At 39.4% G+C, this 24,294-nt stretch overlaps 2 protein-coding genes across 10 annotated transcripts in view; one reads left to right on the top strand and one right to left on the bottom strand.

Moving 5' to 3' along the window:
* LOC134880038 (P2Y purinoceptor 2-like) overlaps window positions 1–1,439 on the top strand; it is a 37,418-nt gene extending 35,979 nt beyond the window's left edge. For all 7 annotated transcript variants that reach the window (XM_063906721.1, XM_063906720.1, XM_063906714.1 and 4 more), the window contains one exon: window positions 45–1,439. In XM_063906721.1, the coding sequence (XP_063762791.1) occupies window positions 45–230 (186 nt within the window). In that variant the 3' untranslated portion in view covers window positions 231–1,439. The remainder of the gene's footprint in view (window positions 1–44) is intronic.
* relt (RELT TNF receptor) lies at window positions 882–23,825 on the bottom strand. Of its 3 annotated transcripts, none has more exons than XM_063906711.1 (11): window positions 23,588–23,825; window positions 11,035–11,109; window positions 10,664–10,756; window positions 10,086–10,270; window positions 9,929–9,978; window positions 9,525–9,779; window positions 5,959–6,039; window positions 5,478–5,556; window positions 3,409–3,792; window positions 3,002–3,127; window positions 882–2,648 (listed from the first exon to the last, which is right to left on the bottom strand). In XM_063906711.1, the coding sequence occupies exons 2-11, from the start codon at window positions 11,074–11,076 to the stop codon at window positions 2,645–2,647; spliced, it is 1,299 nt and encodes a 432-aa protein (XP_063762781.1). In that variant the 5' UTR covers window positions 11,077–11,109; window positions 23,588–23,825; the 3' UTR covers window positions 882–2,644. The 3 variants fall into 3 exon arrangements, with proteins under 3 accessions (XP_063762781.1, XP_063762782.1, XP_063762783.1); XM_063906712.1 differs by lacking the exon at window positions 23,588–23,825 and adding an exon at window positions 12,450–12,740; XM_063906713.1 differs by lacking the exon at window positions 882–2,648 and having other exon boundaries at window positions 2,998–3,127.
* Between the last annotated feature and the right edge of the window lie 469 nt (window positions 23,826–24,294).

Here is a 24,294-nt window from a genome sequence, read left to right as displayed (position 1 = left end):
TGACTTTGGATGCTAAATATATCTTGTTTTTATGTGTTCATCAGATCAGCTGTAGGTTGTTGGAGGCCTCCAGTGTGGCCTACAAAGTGACCAGACCTCTGGCCAGCGCCAACAGCTGTGTGGACCCCATCCTTTACTTTCTGGCTGGGCACGACGCCCGCAGTACCCTCAGCAAGAGGGTAAAATCAAAAACAAGGATAGTGGGCCGACACTTAACAACAGGACTATGATCCAATACGTGAAAAAATGTGGGGAAAAAAGTAGAACATTATCTCTTACAGTTCTTATTGCGTGTTTTTTTTAAGTTGACACAGACACAGATTTCTCTCATATTTGCAATTGTAACAAATAAAGTGCATGTTCAGATTAGACCAAATCTTTATTTATCCCAAATTGGGAAATTATTTCTGTTCCAGGAGCAGTGTCAAGCATTACACAAGTTAAAACTAAAGGATTTAAACAGATGTTTTGTGTTTGTTATGTCTGAAAAGTTATAGTGAGAGGACAGAAATAAATTACATTGTGCTTTGCAGCTGTAATGTTTGGTAAAGACTCTACTGGACAACTGCTGCACCTGATGTTTGTATTTTTGCAACTGTACGAGTTGTGAAAACACTGTTCAGCGGATGTCAGTTTGTGCCATAACAGGAAGGAAATAAATGTAAACATGTATATATTTTGTCATACATATGTCTAATGTCTCTCATGTACTGCATTTGTTCAATATAAATGTCATTTGATCTAATTAACACCAAGCTAGCACTAGAGGGAGACACTGTCAAACAAACAAGACAGGTCATTGTTGTGATGCTTTTGAGTTTTTAGAGTTCAGTATTTTCCCTCGCAAACCTACACTTCACATATACAGTACCAACAGCAGCAAACAGTAAATAACACATGAGTATACACGACCAGCAAGAACAACAAAGAAGACAGCATTTAAAATACACCTCTTCTTTATTTGAACAGTAAAAACATCATACAGAAAAAATGTAATATTATAAATGCAATTCTACAAAGTTGATGTGATGAATGTTTCCTTTAAATCATTCCTACCAGCAACACTCCAGGAATAATAATCCTTTTATAATAGTAATAAAAACAGAAAAAATGAAACTGCTGCAACCAATACATATTCAGTCCGTCCAGACATGTTGACATATTCCTTGGAACAAATTAAGTTAATATTTAAATGAGTAGCTTCTATGATTATAGTAAACTCTTACAGCCATGAAGATGTAAACTGAAGCCAACGCGGCTGCATACAGTAACTTTGGTGTAACTCAACTCTAATCATCCGCCACTGGTTGGTTAATTTAATAAACTGGAATAAAAATTGCTTGTGTTCCTTACAGTTATGGAAATTGCATAACTTGAAATTGCTATGTGTACTGTATGTATTAAAGTTTTTAAATGATTAAAACGTTGCACTACTGAAATGTTGCACTCAAACTGTGAAAAATCATATGATGTTGATGAACCAGAAATTCCGCTTATATGCATGATGGTGTGACAGGTTTAATGTTTCTTTAATGATGGACTACAAGGGTCACTTATTGCTGCAGTGCAGTCGTCTCTTACCTTGAACATAGTGTCTGCTAAATTATAAAAAGATGTATGTCTTTTTATACCCACCCATATTTACATATGTACATTCATTTACATGTTCTATTCTACAAAAGTAACATCTATCCATCTAATTATTTCAGTAAGAGTTCAGACTCTTACTGCCATTTGGGATGCAGTGATGTAAAAAAAGAAGAAGCATTGCTGTCATAAAGTATTAGTGGCCCACTCTGAGAACAACTTTTGGCTCCATATCACCTACTTGTGTCTAATCTAAGAGCTTTAAAGTTGCACATGTCATTAATTCTGACTGTATGTTGGTGTACGTCACAGAGGGAATGTTTCTCAAACTGTCAAACTTTCACTGATCTCAGTGAGTACATCTTCTGTTAAGACTACATTCATCTTTTTCAAATCCTACGTGAGCAGAAGAGGAGCTATTTTACTAAACTTATAATAAAAACAATATTTAAAACAACAATATGATGTTAAGTTTCATAACATTTTGTTCGTATAATACTTTCTGTAGTGCTATTTAAGTCTTACATCAAGTGTCTAACACTCTTAGTTCATATACTTGATTACAGACTACTTGGCTTAATATTTCCTCTTTTTCAAGACTCTCTGCTGTATGAGTCTTGTGTTTTGGTCAGATAAGTATTCCACATTGTTATGTCCTCTTCACACAAGTCTGTCTACATGCAATGTGATCGACCCATGTGTCCATTTTGTATGTGGAAGCACAACTATAGAGGCTGAGAACTTTTTTTCTCAGGATCCCAACTTATCTTCTTTGTTTTTGTCTCTCATCCTTCCTTCTAGTGTTGGGAGTTGACACTCTGTTATTAAAAAGCCAACCCTCCACTTTCTCTTAAGGCTGGGAAAGTAACTTACACATGTTTTCAATAATAAATACAGTTTTCTTTTCCTCTTATTGTGTAGAAACAACTTGTTTGAGCTTGAGGTGGTTCTTGGGGTTTCGTGTTGTCAGATTTCTAGAAACACCCTCCCTGCCAGCTTTCAAGTTGATGAGGTTGTTTTCAGCGAGGTAGCGTTACCCTAACATCTCTCTGTATCTTCATCTGAAACAGAGGGAGAAAAATGTCAAGGAGGTGGCAGGATGAGGACATGAACAACATTTGACCAGACAATAGGAAACAGAAGAATCTCATTTTCCAAATCATTTTAGAGACAATGATCATGTTGTGTATAATTTCCTTCTCCAATAAAACAGACCACATCATGCAGTGCTGCCATAAAAAAAAAATTGACTTAGATGCTTAGGATCTTGAGCTACTTCACAGCACTGCCAGTAATAAAAAAATAAGGTGGATGCTGGGGAAAGAAATAGTCGAAGACAGGGGTCATTACGGTGAGTATTGGGAAAGAAGCAAAAACAGAGAGAGAGGGTTCAAGTGTGTGCTGCGGGTTCTACCTCCGGATCCCGGATGATGAGGAGCCGAAGGACTTTCCTCCAAAAAGCGAGTTTCGTTGCTCCTGGGAAGATTTCTTGGTTTCCAATGTGACAGGCTTCATCTCTGGGATCTGAGCGACTTGAAATCTGTTCGTAAAGTAAAAGTACTAAGTTCAAATATGTCTTATACTAAATGCTTTAATCTTTAACAATGAATCATATTTAATCAAATGTTTTCATCATCTGCAAAGAAACTGAAAACTATAGCTCTCAAATAAATGTGGTATAAATTGCAGGATTTGCTTCTGTAATTTAGATGCAAAAAGTGCTGAAAAGTAAAAAGTAACAATCTAGAGTATTTGCATTGCATGTCTTCATGTGTCATATCAGTTGTGTGTTGCCTACAAAGTATTAAGGACATGTCTCACCTTCCCACAGACAACACGGTCAGCTCTCCCTCCTTCCTTTCCTTCACTTCACTCCCTTCCACCTTGTCCTGTACAGTATTTGGCACAACAGCTTGTGTATTGTGGGTGTCGACAAACACCCCCCCAAGCAGGGGTCTCTTCTGCTGGTCGTATGATTTGTCCAGGGAAGGTACGATGAAGGTCTTGGCGGGCTTCAGGGGATCTTTAAGGGCATCCAGGGGCGGTATGAGGACAGCGGGCCACTTTCTCTGGGCGCAGCGGGTGCAGCGGTAGCCGTGTTTGGGGGCCAGGCCGGAGAGGCCAGAGATGGTGTGAAGGTGGGACTGATGGGGGCACAGCTTGGGGAGAGAGCAGAACTGGGACAGGGGAGACAGCATTGGGAACCTAGGGGGTTGAGAAGGAGAGGAAGAGGAGAGAGTAAAGAAATGATCAGTTGGACAACATTTACTAATATTTAAGCCTTTTTTTTAGTCAAGACAAAAAGTGAATTTCCTTACAAAATCAAACACTGAGAAGAAAAACATTGTATAAGGTGGTTGTTACATCAACAAATACTTCTGAAATAAAATACAGTTAAAACCTTAAAGTGGCATAAAGAAAAGATCTATTTAGTTAAGAGACTGATGACAATCTGAAATCACCTACAGTATTATTTTGCACACATATGCACAAATCTTCATGCGGCCATTTTTGTAGCCGAATAAAAGCATAATGCCACGATGACAAGTAAGTAAAGCTCCAAAAAATATCAAAACATTCAACTATGTGAATATAAAAATAATAACAACAATAATAATAATAATGATAAAAGAAAACACATTGTAGATGAAATTGTAACTTAAATCTTTGGAATGTTTATCCAGGCCTCTTTAGTTTTGTCTCTATTGCTTTTTCGTGCAGAGAAAGGCATAGCATAAGGGATAAATGCAGCCATGTGTCCCTGTGTTCCACTACCTAGTGTGTGACCTGTAGTGACCCTGCCACACACACACACAATGCACACCGAAATCTGGAAAGCTCTCAGGTCCTGTGTGTGTGTGTGTGTGTGTGTGTGTGTGTGTGTGTGTGTGTGTGTGTGTGTGTGTGTGTGTGTGTGTGTGTGTGTGTGTGTGTGTGTGTGTGTGTGTGTGTGTGTGTGTGTGTGTGTGTGTCAGAATGTTCTCGAATCTAAAGCTCACATGTTACTGCTGCAGCCCATTGAGCACCGCACAGTGCGAGACACATACTGGAGTGTAATATAGACCCAGTCACATCCATATTTTTACGAGGGGCATTTTGGAGTAATTTGCTGGCATCACGAGGCATTTGGAGCCTCGTGATGCCAGCGCTGATGAAGAAAACACAGTGGTGCAGACTGTGGCATAAAGCAGCATGTTGCTGGATTTTTAAGATTAACTTCTGACTACTTGAACACTTTTTGCAGCCGCAGATTATAACCAAAGTTCAAACCACCAGTACTTTTGGTCATGTAAATCAAGTAACTTTAAACTATGTGACAGCCAATGAGCTTAGTGACAGACCAGCTGTTAAAGCCTAATGACTCAAGAGACAGCGGTATCAGCTATGTCAGACATTTACTCCAGTTAGGCGGGAGTTTTGCTATGCCAAGTACGTGCTGTAGCTGAGGAAATGTAGTGTACACTCAGATTCAGATTCAGTTTACATGTGTATTGCTTTCACAATACAATATGTTTGCTTGGTTGAAAGAGTAAAACAACAATAAAGGGCAGCAGGTATGATATTGATAACGTGTAAAATGTGAGTTAAATATCCAACCAGTCAAGGCCAAATGTTGAATTATTATCCTGTAAATCCAAACATGTATAATAATCCAACCATTATTCAGTGCTCTGCTGTCATCTCTAAAGAAAAACTTTCTGTAACCTTTGAGAGGTTTCCCTTCAACTCTGCCTAAACATCCCATTGCAGAATTGAGGGCTCTGCTTTGCTCTCTCACAAATTGTGCTTGCCTCTGTATTCTTCTCAACCTTTAACAGTATGAACAAAATATATGTTGAAGATATATATATCTCCATACAGGGCGTGTGTAAGCGAGTGTGGTCTCATACTTGATTGAGGAGCCTTTGCTCATGGACATCTGTTTGCTCTCGTACTCCAGCAGCAATTCCTCCAGTGCAGCAGCATTTTCTGAAAAGCAAACAAAAATGTTATGTAACTGGATGAATGAAGTTGAATAAAGGGATAATCCATTCTCTATATTAGTGCTAATTGGTAATTGATGAGAATAATACACTTATTTGCACAAAGTCTGATATACATTGAGAGCTGTAGAGATTAGAATACAGTTTGTTTACATTTTATTCTAAAAGGACATTTTTACTCCACTTTCAACACTCTTTGCTGTGCTTGCAGTTCAACGTTAACCATTTTTGATGGAGATAAGGAGCGAACAGTCTGAGCTTGCAGCAGTGGGGATGTGTTTATGACGCACTCTGATGACACCTTGTTCCACTCTAAAGCCACAAGTCACCTAATTACTTTACTTTTACCGCAATTTCTTACGTGACGTCCCTGCTGCTCAACACCTACCTTTCTTCTCAGTAATGAGGCGAACCAGAACACTGATGGTGTCTTCATTCAGGTCGTCAGATATGTAGGGACAATTGGTACCTAAAGCAAGCAAAAAACACAGACAGAGAAAATTACATACTTTCTGATACTGTATGATGCACCTCAGGGTTCTAGATCTGGAAAATGTTTAGTCCATGTACTGACACACGTACATTAAACACAAATACTGTGAAAAGGATTGGTTATTTTCCATATTTCATAGTTATTGCTTAATACCGGTCACATTATTACAACACAGAGAGAATTCTATCTGCTGATGAAGAACGTGATATGCAACACGCAGGAGGCAGACCTTGAGTTACGTAGCCAAACTTCATGATAGAAAATCTCTTTTAAACATTTGTTATACTGTATGTTGTATTATAAACTTGACGCAAAGGGGCATGTATTTAAAAATGTCTATTTAACTTACTTAACAGTGTACAATGTGTTCCTTCCTTCACAGTTCACACAGTGCATGTCACTGCTGGGATACAGTGCCCCAGTGCACCATGGGACTGATAAGGATGGATGTGGATGACTGAACAGCAAAGAATAGATATGCCTCCATAGCAACACCCCGGACCATCCCATAATAGCACAGCACAGAGAGGCAGCTGAGAGGAGAGTGATGAGGTCTAGAATAGCTCACTCAGCGATCACACTCTATTCAACACTGTTGAAGCACACAGAGCTGTGTGTGTCTGCTGTGTGTGTGTGTGTGTGTGTGTGTGTGTGTGTGTGTGTGTGTGTGTGTGTGTGTGTGTGTGTGTGTGTGTGTGTGTGTGTGTGTGTGTGTGTGTGTGTGTGCTGTGTTGTACCAGACCCCCAATGCCAGGTGACCCCTGTATCAGTGTGTTACAAAGCAAAATGTGACTGTATGCATTTGTGTCAATGTGCATGTCTTTCCTGCATAAGCAGTGTCAGGCTGTTGTTAGGCCATAACAAAAGCTGTGTCCCTCTCCATAGAGGCAGTTGCTATGCAAGGATAACGGCATCCATTTCACAGTGTGGCACTTATTCTCTTCTATTTATTCTTACAGCAGTCACAGCCATATGTTTAGTGTTTCAGTGTCAGCCACAGTAAGTCACCAGCTAGTCATCTTGTTTCCAGATTAATTTCAGTTTTACATTTATGCTTAAAAAAACCAACAAAAAACAGTTTGATTGGAGCAGTCTTTTGGAGCTTATGGCTGACATTTAAAACTGCAGCAACTAAACTTTACCTTTCACTCTGCCCTCATTTCTGGTCTTACCCACCCCACATTTGCCCTTTCGGTTTCCTTGAGCTATCCTGTCACTGCACCAATATGTCAAACTTTTCTCTGCCACAGAGATTCAAGCCCTACCATGCTAAGCTTGGCTTCTGTAAATCATCCCCATGGGTGTTCATTCCGAGCAGAGATGATGAGAAAATTGCTGGAGTAAGAAAACCAATGCAGTATCCAAAGCCTCAAAACTGCCCTCTGACCATTCCATTACCCTATTGTTAACTGCATTATTTTCTTTATTATGTTGTCCTACATTTACACAATCTAACTCAAATAAAAAATTTCAGGACTTTAATATATATATATTATATATATATATTGGAAGTCCCTGACAAACTCTGGTTGATAGAAGAACGTAAAGGAAGATGAACAATGCAGAGAGAAACAAGGAGAGGAGAAAGGATTCGAGAAAGAAAGAAGAGTTATAAACCATGAGGACCTGATTAAATAATTAATCAAGCTGGGAAAGGAGAGATGGATGGATATAGTGTCATGTTTATATAAGAAGGGGGTGGATGGTCGGGAGGCGGTGTAAGAGAGCCAAGAAATTGGATGAATGCAGAGTATGAGGACAGTTAAAGACATCTGTGGGGGGATGGGGTTCAAGGAGTTTCTCTTTAGGTGCAGGGATGTCTTAAGTTTCACAACACAGTGCTTGGAGAGTAAGAGACCAAGGCAACGCTGAAAACAAAAGGGAGAGATCTTTGACCTAAAGACTGTTGCTATGACTTCTGTCTATCCGTGCAGACGCCTGGAATTACATCTTCAGAGTGGTATCTGCTCTTAAGAGTTGTTGAAGGAATAGAAAAGCTCTCATCTTGGTGGTTGAGGTTTAAGTTTAAGACCACATAAGATAAGAGACATAGGAGCTGTTCTTCTTGTAATCAACAACAATGAGCTAGCAAACTCCTGTGTAGGGATTGTTACAAGAGAATTTGAGAAAGTGTGAGTATGTGTAACAAAAAAGCGGGTTGAGCATACCAAGGGGTGCACATGGATAAAGCAAAACCGAAATAAAATATACAATTCATCAGTGAAAAATATTGGGTGCTGAATTTAACTTTTTAAGGAGTGTAATGATGGGATATCTAAAACAGCAGGTGTTGTCTGCAAACGTAAACAGTTTCTTGGCGTGAGACATGCTGACAGAAAGTGTGATCTGTTGAAGCTGCAGCCTGGTCTGCTGCTGCTGAGGCCTGACACTGCGGCTAATTGGCTGTCACATAGATCTCCTATGAGCCTCGAACTGTAAGGTGAGTGAGGGATAGGCCAGCTTAGCCTTTCTATCCGTTTAAGCTTAGAACACTCATGAAATGACATTAACTAAACAGATTGAACAATTATGTTAAAAAAATAAAATAATACTTGAAATTGTAATGTTTTCAGTTATGAATCTTGATGTCTTAAGGAGCCTCTGCAAGTTAAAGGCTAAAGTAATACTTCTTAACATTAAGAAAAAAATATTTTCTTTCTTGCTAAGAGTTTCATGGGAAGATCAGTACTATTTGTCCGTTAAATATTCGTCAAATTCCACCTACCAGCATCTCTGAAGCTTATTTATTGAACCAGTATATCTTGTTGGTTTATTTCATACAAAAACATGTTTTAAATTTCAATTGTTTGTTTAAAAAGATATGTAGGCAAAGATTGTGTAATGGAGAGAGGGAAGGCTAACTGTTTCCTCCTGTGTCCTATTTTTGTTTTATTTATTGATACCAATTTGTAGTTCTTTTAATCCCGGCCTCATTCCTCTTTCTCTCTTTATTCTTCTGCACTCCCCCGCCTCTCTTTATATCCCTTCATATGTTTACCCAAGTCAGTTTCTCCCTGACGTCAGCAAGGCGACTGAGTTGATGGGAAAGCTTTTTTTCCCACCTTTTCAGATAGGGAAATTACAAAAATAACAGTGTGCACTTAGAAAAACACAGCATGCATGGCATCTAATGACCCCTGCAAGGTCAAAGTTGAAAGAGATAAAAAAGCCTCCCATGTTGGCTTGCGTGCAGTCCCATTACAGAAAATACATGGGCTGTGGCTGCACACAAAGACACTGCCCCTTAGGCTTGGCTTGTCTTTGCCCTGACTCCAGACAACCCTTTACAACATCTTGTGCATTTGTGTCTCCTAATTGGGATTTCTACGGGGAAACGTGAACAACCTTAGCATAAATGTTTGTTTCAGTAGTAACTGGCATTGCTTTTCTCGATCTCTTGGTGTCATTTCTAACTTGTTCTTTTATTCTCTTTGGAATTACTGCGATAAAATATCTCTTACCTTCTTTCTGTGGTGTGGCAGTTTCTTCATCCCCTGCCTCTTTGTCAGCAGTGCATCGGTATCCCTTTTTCTTCAGGATGTTGCAGATGAGGATACCCAACAGGCCCATGACGCAGAAGACAGGCACAAGAGCAAATACGGCATACTCTGCCGTCTTCTCCTCAGCGCTGCGCACCACTGTGCCATTGACAGGCCCTCCTGCACCACTGGAGGGTCTTTTACCTACTGTACGCACCTTTCTGACATGCAAAGATGCTGAGAAAAATTAGAAGAAGAAGGAACAGAGAAAAAAGAGAGCAGGGTGTGAGAGCATGGTCTCTATCTCCATAGGAATGGATAATAATTGTGAACTGAATGATGGACTTAAATAACTATTTCAGACACAAACTCTAGGACTTGCTTACTTTTAACACATAGACTTTGGGTGGAAACTTCTCCTTTGGCAATGTTAAACCTGCAAAGAGAAAGACAAAGAAATAAGACAAAAGAGCATTATTAGAGCGCTAAGTGAATGACAGGACCTAATTTGAAACAAATTACAAGCAGACAGGTAAGCCTTACCCAGGCAGACAATCCCCACAGACAGCATCTGAAGTTGCAGTGCCAGGGGTTCTAGCCTTACGGCTGAGGATCTGGCAGTCTGTGTAGGGGCCGCAAGGTTTAGAGTCCAATGCATCTGAAAAGCTTCCAGTCGGGCACAACTGACATTGCACTTCCTCTGTTGGACTTTTGATCTGCCCACAAGTCTGGCAAGAAAGAAACAGTTTTAAACTCAAGCGAAAAAGGCCACTAAGCACAAAATAAGAGCATCCTTTTGGTGATAGCAAGCATGAGTGTCTCTCTGTTAGCTGGAAAAAAACAATGAAATCTGCTTTACACTTTCACATAAATAAATGTAAGTAATTTGTTATATTTTTTAAGCTCTACATTTACAGACAAGGAGAAATTCACCTTGCTGAAACTTGAGTATTTAAACAGGTTGGGTAGGGAGGGGAGAAAAATAAAGGAAGATGGGGAGAACGTTTGTAGACTATAAAGAGACAGCCAATGACTTATAAGGAACCAAAAGTACTTGATAGCAAAATATACTTTGAAAGCAGAGTTGTAATTAATAATTTAATTTCAGCTAGCAGTCTCACCTTGGAAGGCTCCTGTCCAGCAGGGCATTGCAGACACACACACCCTTCCCCCCACCGACACTGCACTGCTGCAGTCCTACTACAGCCAAGCACCTGGAAGACACACACACACAGACACACAGACACACAGACAGACAGACACACACACACACACACACACACACACACACACACACACACACACACACACACACACACACACACACACACACACACACACACACACACACACACAAGCGCACAAATCAGTGGAGGTTTACAGTAAAATGTTGTTCATACACTTACAAAATCATCAAGTTCACGTCATCTTGTACAATGCATAACGTGTGTCATTTTTGCATACAAACACTCAGAAAGATGCAGATGTTTACCGTGAGAAGGACAAGAGCTGAGCAGCAAAGGTGGTTCCTCATCTTCTTCAAAATATTCTTCTATGTTCATATGATCTATAGGAGAGAGGACAAAGAAAAAGGTCAGAATAAAGGTTCATCATGTTTAAAAACAGTGTCAGGTTCATGTTAATATGGGTTTGAAGTTCATAATATAAATCACCTTAGTCAACACACTGTGCCCTTTTTGCAAACACCATTTATTGACCCTTTCAGTGCTTAGAAATATTTTATTGTCATTTTGATGACCTATTACAACACTTCTGTCATGCACACGCACACACAGTCATACACAAACACACACACACTAGCAAACACTCTTAATAAACCAACACACGGTCACATGGCGCCAAACACCTGACTCATATTTTGCAACTCATCCAGAGCGCAGTTACTCGAGGGACAGGGAGGTAAGGAGCAGTTGTAAATGCTGTAAATAACATTTACCATGAATCAGGTTCTTTTTATGGCCAACAGTGAATGAAACAGGGCTTTCCTGTGGCTATTTATGGGCACCTTGTACTTCCGCCCACATTTGAAGCAATTACTCATGCTAAAACACATTCATTTTCCAACACATGGTGAACTTTTCAACGTTTGAGGATGGCTGCCACTGGGAAGGGCATTTCCAGTCATTTAGGTAAGTTAGGCTTATAGCTAAATACCATAAACATTTGACAGGAGGATTACACTGCTTTGTTTAGCTGTGTTTAAAAACAATAATATTAGAAATAAAGGAGAGGAAAAGCTCAACAAGCATGAACTTTCAATATGCACTGATGGGCCCCGTATTTAGATCTGGCTGCGACAAGATAATATTGTGTAACAAAAAACAATGTTGTCATCTCTAAAGTAAGCCATTTTCTGTCTATCCATATCCATATGCACACAGAACAAGTTGGCATAAAGCAATTTAAATGCATGTATTAAATTACATGCTGTATCAACAAACGAAGCAGAGCAGGGCAAACAGCAGGGTGGCCAACCAACGCGAAAGAGGATAAAGGTTCAATTGCCGTGCCAGCAGTGAAATGCCTAAACCAGAAATCCAGACTTGTTTGATATTTTGGGGTTATTGTTATTTCCTCTTAACTTTTCTCTCAAGAAAAGAGAATGTAGATACAGTTTGGACCCATACAGACTTGTAAAACAGCCACTGACCAAAGCAAAAACATATACAGCATTTAGAATATGTCAACCCAAACTTAATAGACTAATCAAATAAATAAAACTGATTTACAGCTTAATGATGACAAAAAACATGGGAAAGTGGAAAGTAAAGGAGAAAGACACATATGGTGGAGGACATTTCGGCTAAGACGGATACAGACAAGAGGGAATATAGGATAATATCAGAGTATTTGATAGAGAGGAGAAAGACAGAGCAGCACACTTACCCCAGACTTGCAGCTGATTGACACAGTTGCCCTGGCAACTCAGCGAAGATGCTGTGTAAGCTGCTATAAATGCTGAGTCAGGATTAAACTCAAATTAAGTTCTCCTACTGATCCTAAGAACACTTGACAAATGTCGTACCGATACTTTACAAAGTAACTTAAAAATGGTTTGTAGATTTTACAACAAAATAAATTACTATTAATTTAAAATATTATGATTAGCTCTAACTGTGAGACAGTGTTGCTACTAAAATTAAACAAAAGAAGTCAGATAAGTGACACAAAACTCAAGTCTAGTGTCGCTGAATGGTGAATTCGATGTACCTGCATATGTCTTATACTGTCACTCTGACCACAGACACACCCCTGACCTCCTTAGGACATGCCCTTTCTATCACTGCTAGAACAGGGTGTGTGTGTGTGTGTGTGTGTGTGTGTGTGTGTGTGTGTGTGTGTGTGTGTGTGTGTGTGTGTGTGTGTGTGTGTGTGTGTGTGTGTGTGTGTGTGTGTGTGTGTGTGCGTGCATGGTGGGTAAGGCCACTTTAATGCAACTCTTTAACCTTTGATCAGGCAGGAAAAAAAGTTATGTTTAAACATAAGTTAGCAAAGCAAATCAACACTGACTTCTCCCCTAAAACCCATTTTATGTTAAGTCATCACATTCAGCATATCACTAGTTTATAATGTGCATGTGAGTTGAGTGTGTCTGGTGAATGCCTTGACATTGTAGATTTTTTACACATTATCTGTGCATTACTTTACTGTCTCTGGTGGCTAGGTAGGTGAAAACAGACATACAAACACATAGTCACACATCTTGAATGCCATAAAATCCAGCCAACAACTAGCTATGACTTACACAAACAAGAAAATAAAATATGTAACAAGTTTATGATTTTGGTCCGGCAAGGAATTCATGCCAATGAAAGGCTGCTACAGCATAATTTCAGGGAAGAAGAAAAAGATAAAGCGAGGACAGAAAAAGCACTTGTTTGAAAAAACAACAAAGGGCTGTGGAGCCCATAGAGCAGGGTAACAGAGAAGTATGGATGGAAGTGGAAAGAGAAAAAAAGTGGCAGGGAGACAGCCTGATAGCATGATATATATAGAAGCATCTGTTAAAATGCCATATAGACCAGAGCTAGAGGCTAATTACAAGTCATTCACAGGCACATACAGCCCAAACACACACAACACACAGGCACACAAAATACAGCTGACAAAAATGATCAATAAAACGACAATGACAGAGAGGCTAAAAGATAAATGTGGCCTGCAATTAAGAACCTCTTTTTTTAGGAAAGTGTCAAGTAACAAATTGGATGGGGTTGGTTTTCCACAGAGAAACTCTCTTAACCTCCAGGGGTGCAGTCACTAAAACAACCCTACTTAAACTCCAGCAGAGCAATGTGAAATGGAATTATCATTTATTAATGCATGTAATCCAAAGTTATCATACAGCAGTCCGACTTAAAATGTCATAAGCATTTAATTATTGGATCCAGTCAAAACAATGACTTATGGTGAAAAATAAATCATCCTGGATATGTGGACCAGCGTAGTTTGCCAACCATTTTACCTGCTTTGCTAAGCAGCTTGTATCGCAACATTCATTGAAAGTGTTTCCAAAAATGACATGAGTCACTCCTTTACAGCCAGGTGAATTCAAGCTAGCATTGTGTGCAATGATTTTCATTTAACCCCAGTTTTACTAGGTTTTCCACACAAAGCCACAACAAATGTGACCACCACATGTAATACTTATCCCTGGGCCTTGTCAACCTTCAATCACTTATCCTTCTTTTCTGTGCATGAGAAAAGTGTGCTGCAAGAGTTCCAACACCCTCAAGTTTGTTTAAATAAACTACAACAAATTAGCTTAGCTTAGCATAATGTCTGGAAACAGCCAGATTCAATCTGTCCAAAGGTTAGTAAAGACACCTTCTAAAGCTAAGAAAAAGGTCCTAAACATAATCCACCAAAAATCGTGATTTTTTTTTAACAGGTTCTGGTAGGCAGGATTTATTACGATTGGAAAAGCTGCTCCCCCCTGTTTCGAGACTTGCTAAGCTAGGCTAACATGCTGTAAAGTCATGTTTAATGGACAGATAACAGCGGCATGGATCTTTTCAATTAAGTCTGTAAGTAAGTGAATAAATGCACTTCCAAAATATCAAAGTATTACTTTAAGAAATCACTGACCCCTAATTCATCAACCTATAATCCCTCCATTCACCTTCAACAGCATCCCTTTACTTTATCATCCCTTTACAAAAAATGTCTGGAAGGCTTTTGCAAGACCTCATGGTCACAGCACATAACTGGTTGTCTGAGGCCTAATTTAACTTGATGACGATGTCTGAGCACTAATCTTTATATTCTATTCTAGTGCTAGTGATATTGAGTAATGCTATCTTGTTTGTGGCTTGGAAATGTTTTATAAACAAATAGGCAGGGTGCGATTTGTAGGGGGGGATGGTGAGGATTTCCCCCCCTCTGGTTTTCCTATCCCTACCTCTGCTAAATTATTTTTATCTCCGGTGGGGACAAGGATTTCCCCCCCTTGATAGCGATGAATGCAACTTAACTGCTAGCCTACTTAAACTCTTGAAATCTAACGATCTTCAGTGTCTTTACATCAGAGTAGGCTATTCAGCAGCCTTCTGGCAGACGGTGCATATTTCTGAACGTCATCGAACACAAAAACATTGTAACATTTTTGTGCGGGAACTTCGCAGGAAAAACAGCGCTGAACCAAACATGAAACGCGTTCAGAGCAGCATATCATCTTACTTTACAGGACCCATTTGCAGAATTGTGGATAGAAGAGGGCCGAAATGCTGCAGACAATGCCCCGATAGGAAAAACGAAAAAGCCACCACAAATTTGTCACCAGAGCCGACTGTTTACTTTGTCTAGTTTTCCAGACCTGTCCCTGAGTGTTGACAGCACGTTGTGCTATTTAGTGAATTATTTTGAGTGTTTGATTTAAGTTAATTGGAGGGTCTTTTCATGGAGAGCATTGATGCTGTTCTATGGTGCTTTCTGCCTGTTAGTGCGTACGCATGTTTTTGTGACGTTGAATAGAAATCCATGTATGGGTTATTAAAAGTTTTGCCATGTTGTGATGGGGACTAATCCACGGACCCGAAAAAAGGGCCTGTCTACTTTTAGCGTTTTTTTCTCCCTAGTTATGCAAGTTAAAAGTCCAATGTTCTTGTCTATGAATAAATTAAAAAAAACATCCCCCCCTCTGTTTTTTTGTCAAATCGCACCCTGCAAATAGGCATTTTAAACCTTATACTGAAGTCCACATTGGACCCCACATTTCAACACAGATGGAATACACAATCAAAAGTAAGATTTGGTCTGAGTCTTTCTTTATCCCTGTTGAGTGTTAAAGCGGTTTTTGCGTCTCAATCCATGAAGCCTCATACATTTTCCACATGCTCTTTCTCAACAACTCTTGGTTCTTGAGTTGTCAAATCCTGTAATTGCACTTTTTTGTTTGCAATACCTCTGTCAGCAATGTGCTTTAGTTTTGGAAGCTACTGTCAGATGTGTGCATTCATAAAGAGAGAAAGACAGAAAGAGAGACAGACAAAAGCGTTGGAAGTGCAGGATATAACAGGAAATTAACACCTCTCAGAATATCCCAGCATACAAACAAAGAAGCCACACGACACCAATACGCACCAGCCTTTCGTCATTTTATGTGAAAACAACAAAACAGGATAAAAATTGATACCACCTCAAAGGAAAAGGAGAAGAGCGTGACGACTTTTCCTAAACTGTAAAACAGTAATTACCCAAAACCCCGGGTGCTGTTGTTTGACACATTCCAATAACAAGTCGCGACAACATCACATGACTAGTCACATTTTCTGTTGTGTTCAGCCAACCTAAAAATAGTAATGATAAAGAAGCAATGGTAAAGGCATGACAAAAACACGGACGTTGTTCTATTCTGTAGTGGTTTTTGGCTCATTGATGTCATGCAGCAGCTAAACAGAGATCTTACTGGGTGAAGCTGTGAAGGAAAGAAGAACCACAAAAGGGGAAACACATGAATGAGTGGAACTCCTTGCCTTTCAGTTTGAGGTGACTGAGTGGTAGAAGAGATCAAGGGTAGCTGCCACGTTATTTGCTTCATAACAATGAGTTGTGTTTCTCAAGTAGGCCTACACATGAGTTGGGTTAGACATGAGACTCTGCAATGATACTATTTTAATGCCACCGTTTCTTTTTGTGTGAAGTCTAGAGTCACAAGTCATGCTTACAGATTGGAATATATTTAAAGTGACAACTCTGTAAACAGATTCAGATCCTACAACAGCAATGAGCCATCTGCTGAGTCAACGGCTCGTCCTGAAAACAGTCTAGATGGAGAAAAATATTTAAAAACAGTGACTTTAAAGGTAGACTACACTGTCCTAGTGAAATATTTAAACACTGGCTTTGGATGACAGAACTGACTGTTAATGCCTTACTTTCTGTCCTCCAGCACAAAGTTCCATGCCCACAGTAACTGAGCCTCGACCAAGTGGTTTTTCCTGCCTAACTTTAACCAAAACCCACTTGGGCCTCAGTCTGTAAGGACTTGGCTTGGGAACCGGCGGTTGGCCGGTTCAAGTCCCATAACAGACCAAAATAGAGAGTGTGGACTGTTACCTGGAAATGTCCCAATTCACCTACTTGGCACTGCCGTGGTGCCTGTGAGCAAGGCACCAGACCCCTACTGCTCCCCGGGTGCTGTAGAAAAACTGCCCACCAATCCTAGTACTGGGATGGGTTTAATACAGAGGTCACATTTCACTGTGAGAAATAAAGAGGGTTTTATTCATTCATTCCTCAGTTTCTATTTGAGGAAGTAATCACCAAAGGCATTCAAAGAGGTTTAAACAAATATTGTATTCCCTGCCTTACAGACATGTATACTTGTACAGAATGAATATGTTAAAATTAGCGTTATAGCAGCCTTTTGCCTGAAGTGGCTTATGGCTTTGCTCCATCAATTATATAATTTCCAAAGCTATAGTAAAATGTTATCTAAACCTTATAATAAACTTACTCCTGGCCATACTAAAGGTCAGTTTACAGTTTTTTCACAGAGGTAATCACCATTGACTTGCTCTCTACTAGAAATATTTAAGCAGTGTGAAGAAAATTACGACTTATGATGATGATTCGTCTGAGTTTAATTATCTTTGTCATTTGTCCGGTAGGTGTTGTAATGCGTTTTCAGAGAAAGAGAGACAGCGAAAGGATTATGTTCTCTTCTGTAGGTTGAGCAATCCTCTTACTTTTTAGGCTCATAAGCCTTTTAAAATCCATTAGATTATCTCAGATATGCATCATCCTCAAGTTATTTCTCCAGTTTCTGGAAAAGTTTAAACTAAATGGCAAATATATTATACTCTATAACTATAACAACTATACACTATGGTGTTTCCCAGAATATTGAGATTTATCTTTGCAAAGTCTCGATTAAAACAAAGCGATGGTCATGTACTTCTACTTGAGTGTGGTTTGACAAAAAAAACAACTAAAGGACACTGAATGCTCCTTTTGTGCTTGAAAATGGCTGATGGAACTCTTTTCCATAGCACTAGAAAAGGCAGCGATTTCCCACTTTGTCCCGATGTAGTAAAGTTTGACAAAGAAAAGTCAACCACCAAGTTCCCATGCCGATAATCGCTACCTATCAAGGCCATTAGGTCACGTAGCATGTCCAGCCATGGGGAACACCTCTTTATCTAACGACCTATAGACTGGAATACAATAGAAAAGAACTGAGGCGGCAAAAAAAGGTTTAAGGTAATAACACTCCATTATCCATCAGACATTTCGTGGACTAAGAGATAATGTGCACGTGTACAACAACGACGTGATCAGGACTACCATACCCTCTGTTTGACTTAATGGAGGTGCCCATTATCGGCAAATGAAAGGCAGATTTACGCCAACACTTTCTACGTTATTGCGCAGACAATGTCTCATTATGGGGATCGTTTTTGATAAATGGGCTGATGTCGCCTTTGCGCACTTGTCTGCGGATACGTCTCTTTGTGTCTGTTATTCGTCCTCTCTGTCCTTGGGTTGACGTTGATGTTACGTCGTAATGTTTCCAGTGCAACTGTACACCAGCAGTAACCTAACGGGCCTCTCTTGTGTCTCAGCTGCACTCTGTCTGACAGATTTCACTGAGTTGGAACGAGAGCGGTTGAATTGACCGGAGTTAGAGGGCAAGAGGAAGAAGAGGCAAGAAAGACAGAAGCATTTAAGTTTACAGCCAGAGAAATACCATTGCAACAACCGTCGGAGATCCCACAATATATCAGGGTGACAATGTCACGGTGCAATGTACTAAATTACAACCACCATGAATGCATACGCTATATGCATACAAATGGAACTCAAGAGAAATGTTTCCTTTCCTTTTGTTCATTAGAAATAGATGCCACAGGGTGGCAAACTCATAAATTCACATGCTCTAGGCTAAGGCCCCACTGAAATTAGTTTAAGTAAAATTACAAATTGTAAGAAGAAGACATAAAGCCTGACTTTGTTTGCATGAATTTAACTCATCATTAATGGTGCCTTTCGATTAAATCCTGTTTGATGAAGATGTTTTAAGGAACAATGAAAAATGTCAAGTGTTCAAGACCATTTTTGCTCCAAATAATTTAGATTTTTAGGTCCGCCTTCATTAAAAATAGTGAACACTTCTGAAAACAGAAGGAGATCATTTTCATGAGGAGACAAAGACACTCAGCAAGTACTTTAACCTACCTGAAGCCAACCAAAAAGTAATTCTGGCTACAGATTGCACTATTTGTATATTACTCATTCTTTATTGTTTTTTATTTTTTTGTTCTAATTATTTGTTATACTTCTGTTGTATTTCGCTGCTGCAATGAACAATTTCCGCAGTTTGGGATAAATAAAGTATTTCTGATTCTGAAAACAACCTCAACAGATTCTAAGGCGACTTAAGCTGAACATGGGGCAACCTGAGCTACGAAAATATGTGTGTCAGAGTAGAAATGTTTTTGAGAGTCTGGTATTTTCTCTTACCTCATCAACATCATTAAAGGTGGATGTACATGAACTCCTCCTGTTCACAACACCTCAAATTATAACTTACAAACCAGCTAAAATAGAGCAATTGCCATTTCCTCACAAAAACATATGTATGTGGTGTAAAAACAATACTTACAACATGTAATCTCCATTTGTCAAACAAATACAGAGGATTTTATGAATAACTGTTTAAATCAGTGGACAAATGAACTCTGTTATGTATGAGCTAAACTCTGGTAGAGAAACATTTTGTCTTATCTGTATAGACGCTAGGCCTATGTATGAGAATTTAAAAGAGCAGTTTAATGTAAGGCTAAATTATAAATGTCCTATTCATGTGGACCTTGTGGAACATGTCTCTATAGTTTCCTGCCTTTAGGGAATGCATGTTAACTATGTGCAGAGATGTAAACCTTGAATAGCCATGTCTGAAAGGAAAACCTGGACCTTTAGGTAAGTAGGCTCAATAAAAACTAAGCTTAATCCTAATAGTTTTCACCGTAAGATTGCCAGACAACTGGACTTTGTGACTTCATAGCAGAGCCAAGATAGTGTTTACCCTGTAGGCTATTCTGTCTTTGTGAAGCTAAGCTAAGCCATTGTCAAAAAAAGCAAATGGTTTATTTACTGCTTAACTATTACATTAATGAAAGCTGGGTCAGTGAGTCCAAGAGTCGGCCACAGTGAGGCTGGAAATTCAAACTTCTGGGAATGTTAAACATTATAAACACCTCCATATGTGAGTTTGTACATACTGTATATGAAAGCTTTCCTCATACCTCTAAATGCAAGAGGGTGAACAAAGCAGATAAGAAACCCTTCAGTGGCCCCCAATATGCAAACCCAACCACAGACATGCACACTTACATCTATATATATTTATGGATCTAAGTGTGCTGTTTTTAAAGTTGAATTCAATAACTCTATAAAAGTGCTGAGAGGTTCAATTTCTGCTCTTGTTTGGCTACATCTTCATTACTCAGTGGTTGGATTGTGTGAATTCTCTCCAAAGTTTTAAACACACACTCACAGTCAACCATTTGTGCCTCGTCACAAAGACCCGGACTCGCTGGTGTGGGATTTGTTCTGGCAACATAAAGTCAGCGATTAGTTACTGGCAAGTTCAGCTGGCAGAATGTGGTTGCTTGCAGATTTGCTTTTCCTCCCCCAGAGCTGGCCTTTGGGCTAGGAAATGCTGCACTCTCTTTTCTTAAAAACTTATTTTTAAGACCGTGTCATTAAACAGTCCACGATGGGGAGTGAGAGGATCGATGGAGAAGACAGGGGGTCATGAACTCAGGCCAGGCAGAGGGAAATTACTGCTGTCTGCTTTTGTCCTGAACCAGATCTCATGGAATGTGACTGAGCAATCAGGAACAAACCACTAGATACTGTGTGTCAGTTTAACCTAGAAACAGAGATGGAAGGTTTCACATGAATGCAGTTTGAACTGTATGCTCCGTAAAACAAAAAAGCCACAAATTTAAATAAAAGTGCAAACTTCTGAGACATTACTAGTACTACAATTTTTTGGAGTATAAATAAAAAGAAGCATCACATACAGTAAATGTCAGAAAAGGATTTGGCAACCATTTTGATATGGATTCATAATGTCATTTTTTTAAAGCAACAACATTTGGAACATTATTTGGTTCTCTTACTTTTCGAGTGTGACGATTAGCTGTCAGATTTGTGAGAACAAATAAGGTAGGTCATAAAATATGACAACACATCATGCATCACCTTTGTAACTTCAGGCACAAAGGACCTGGAGCATCCGGGAAATGACTCTTTCCCTTTCCCTGACAAAAGAATGAGCTCAACCATCTGCATCAAAACTTGCAGTGTAGTTTGTTTACTAAGTAATGAGAATGCAGCAGACAAGCAGATCAATAATAAAACAGACACAGGGTCTCCAGACAAACATTTCCTCCTCAGAAGGACAATGCCTAGTGTTAACTTTAGATATTGCTATCCATCTTATTCTGCTTTACTATTAGGGGAACAACTTGTATTATGCTTGGATGTATATGTGCATGCTAACTGAAAGACTGTTTGAGAGTTTGCATGCTCGTGCCAATGTCTTTTCCAGTTTTTCGTGTCCAGGTTCCTCTGTAATCATCCACTCCTCCACCAATCTGCCTGTGAGCAGCACTGAGCCAGCTTGGGCTCTGCGGTCGGTGCAGAGGGAAATTCTTTGGCACAGAGTTTCCTGGCTGACATTGGGGAGGCAGGCAAGCTTCTGTGGCACGGGGATGGAGGACCGTCTGGAGGCATTCCCAACCACTCAGTTGGTCGACTGGACGGACTGATGACAGATTGATGTCTTTGACTTCCACATGCACATAGGCTCAATTAGAGTTGAATCATTGTGTCCGTTAAGTAACACTGATTTTCCCAACTTGTACACGATAATATGGACAAACCTCAGACACACAGAGAAATCTTCAAAAGCATTCTAGGTTAAAATGTTATGATAGTATTCAAAATATAATCTACTGAATTCTTAAAGAGGCTTCTGAGCCATTATTGTCCTTTTACAAATATGTGGAATTATGCGGTTATTTTTAAGCAAGACCAATATATTTTTTATAATATTTCCCACTATAATGATTGCAGAAATTGTTCTATATTGTTTGAAGAAACCCACATTTTCTCTGTGAAATCTTGTCCAACAAGAGGGTAGCTATAAGCAGAGAAGTAAAGCAGAAAGTTTTACTCCAATGAGTTCCTGAACTTTTGGATCAAACCATCTCTAATCTGGTCAGGTCACATATACATTTTCTCCACAAAAGGTGGTGAAAGTAGCTGACAGGAAACAGGGTGACTGTTCTGATGATCTTTTTTTAAAGCTTTGAGGGACGCACATTGAATTCTCTGTTCACGTGTGCGGGGACAAAACAGTGCAGATGAATAAACTTTACAAATCCTGCAAAATCCTTCCTAAAACGACCGCTTTGTAATAATATTAGAAACGAGTCAGTGAAGCTGTACATGGCCCTCTTCTGGTGGAACTGTGTGCGTAAAGTAGTGGGTAAGAGAAAGCCTCTTATTTAAACAAGAATGCAGGAATTTGGTGTCAGACAATAGAAACCCTCAGCCAAAAATGACAGTCTCACCTTGGCTCTTGTGTAAGTGTGTGGAGACTGTCCTCATTGCACAGTGTGCGTATTACACAGCAGTACGTCTTGCCAAAACCATGGCAGTATGGCGTGATATTTCATGGTGGTAAAACACATGAGAGCAGAAAGATGCATGCTAAAATTAATACTGAACATTTTCAAATGTTTATAGTTTCTTCTTCTGTCAATCCCAATGCAAACTGCTTAAGTAATAGTTGTTGTTTTTTTGTTGAACAAAATATATTGGCTTCAAGTTTCTACAGAGGTATACAATAAGAACATAAAGCAGAGTCAGGACTTTTCACTTCATTAAAACGAGAGTAGGAGGATCGTACTACCAGTGAGGTCATCACGTAACAACGGCAGTGCGTCAAGCATACTCTCAATCTATCGTTATACCCCACCACACACAGATGTTCCCATAGTTATCATAACCTTCACTAAATTCAAATCTATTCAGTTGCATGTAGTAGAACGGTCAGGAAAAAAAAGTGGACTATTGAATGACCAAAACCAGAGGCTGCTAAAGTATTCATATGCTTTCATACGGGTATGAGCATCACAGCAAAACCATATAGGCGTATAGTTAATACCTGGAAAGCTATATCAGATACATACAAATACAGTCAATCAGGCACATACAACTTTTTACATTTTGTTCTTTAAAATTTGGTACTATTTTGCCATATAAAACAGGCCCGTTTCCACATGCATAAAGGGAACACAATGTGCCATATGATGCCCCGTAGCGCAGACAAACTCGTATGAACATATGAATATGTCATATTACCGCCGTGCGTAAAAGTGGTCAAGACGGTCCTACAGGCTTTGTGGTGAGAAAAGCCCCACACCAGCCTGCAATGACTGACACAAGTAAACTACCGGCTTGAGAAGCACGTCGTATTCTTACTACGAGGAAGAAAAATAACTTACCGGTTTGGTGAATAAAACGAGTTGAAATCAGTGTTTAGAGACAGGCATTATAAGCTAAAGTAGAGTTGGCAGTGGTTATTAAAGAAAGACTGGATGAAACCACAAAGCCGGTAAGCGAGGTTTCCCCTTCTCTCTGGCTCCTCTCTTTCTTTCTGTAAAAAAAGAAGACATAAACACTGAGCGGGCTCGCTGAGCTCACGGTGCGTCACCGCTGCAAGCTGAAACTCTCGTGTGTGTGTGTGTGTGTGTGTGTGTGTGTGTGTGTGTGTGTGTGTGTGTGTGTGTGTGTGTGTGTGTGTGTGTGTGTGTGTGTGTGTGTGTGTGTGTGTGTGTGTGTGTGTGTGTGTGTAAAACCCCCTTTGGTCTTTGTCTTTTCCCAGCAGAGACTGCGGATCACAACCTGTTGGGTGGCCTTGGAGCCCCAATGTGTTCAAACATGATATTATAAATATTTATATTTATAGAAAATTATAAATGTGCACAGATACTAATGCAGGTCAAAGTCATTGTACAACCAACAATAATAATAATAATAATAATAATAATAATAATAATAATAATAATAATAATAATAATAATAGGAATAAATACAGTAAACACATTAACGATTGCATTCACTAAAAAATGTAAACTCAATATTTCATCCTGCTCGTTTTATTGCTGGTCATTTTTCAAGTAGTATGTAGTTTTTACTTCACAATGTCTCT

The sequence above is a fragment of the Eleginops maclovinus genome, chromosome 18, assembly GCF_036324505.1.
Source record: "Eleginops maclovinus isolate JMC-PN-2008 ecotype Puerto Natales chromosome 18, JC_Emac_rtc_rv5, whole genome shotgun sequence".
NCBI lineage: Eukaryota > Metazoa > Chordata > Actinopteri > Perciformes > Eleginopidae > Eleginops > Eleginops maclovinus.
This window is presented reverse-complemented; position numbering and strand designations above follow the sequence as displayed.

What these genes read in the sequence shown, in the direction of transcription:
- relt (XM_063906711.1), bottom strand. Translation starts at nt 11,076, where the DNA reads ATGAGGAACCACCTTTGCTGCTCAGCTCTTGTCCTTCTCACG. An exon ending in CTGGACAGGAGCCTTCCAAG is followed by an intron (nt 10,271 to 10,663) that starts GTGAGACTGCTA and finishes CTTTCTTGCCAG; the next exon opens with ACTTGTGGGCAGATCAAAAG. An exon ending in ACCGTGTTGTCTGTGGGAAG is followed by an intron (nt 3,128 to 3,408) that starts GTGAGACATGTC and finishes CTTTACGAACAG; the next exon opens with ATTTCAAGTCGCTCAGATCC.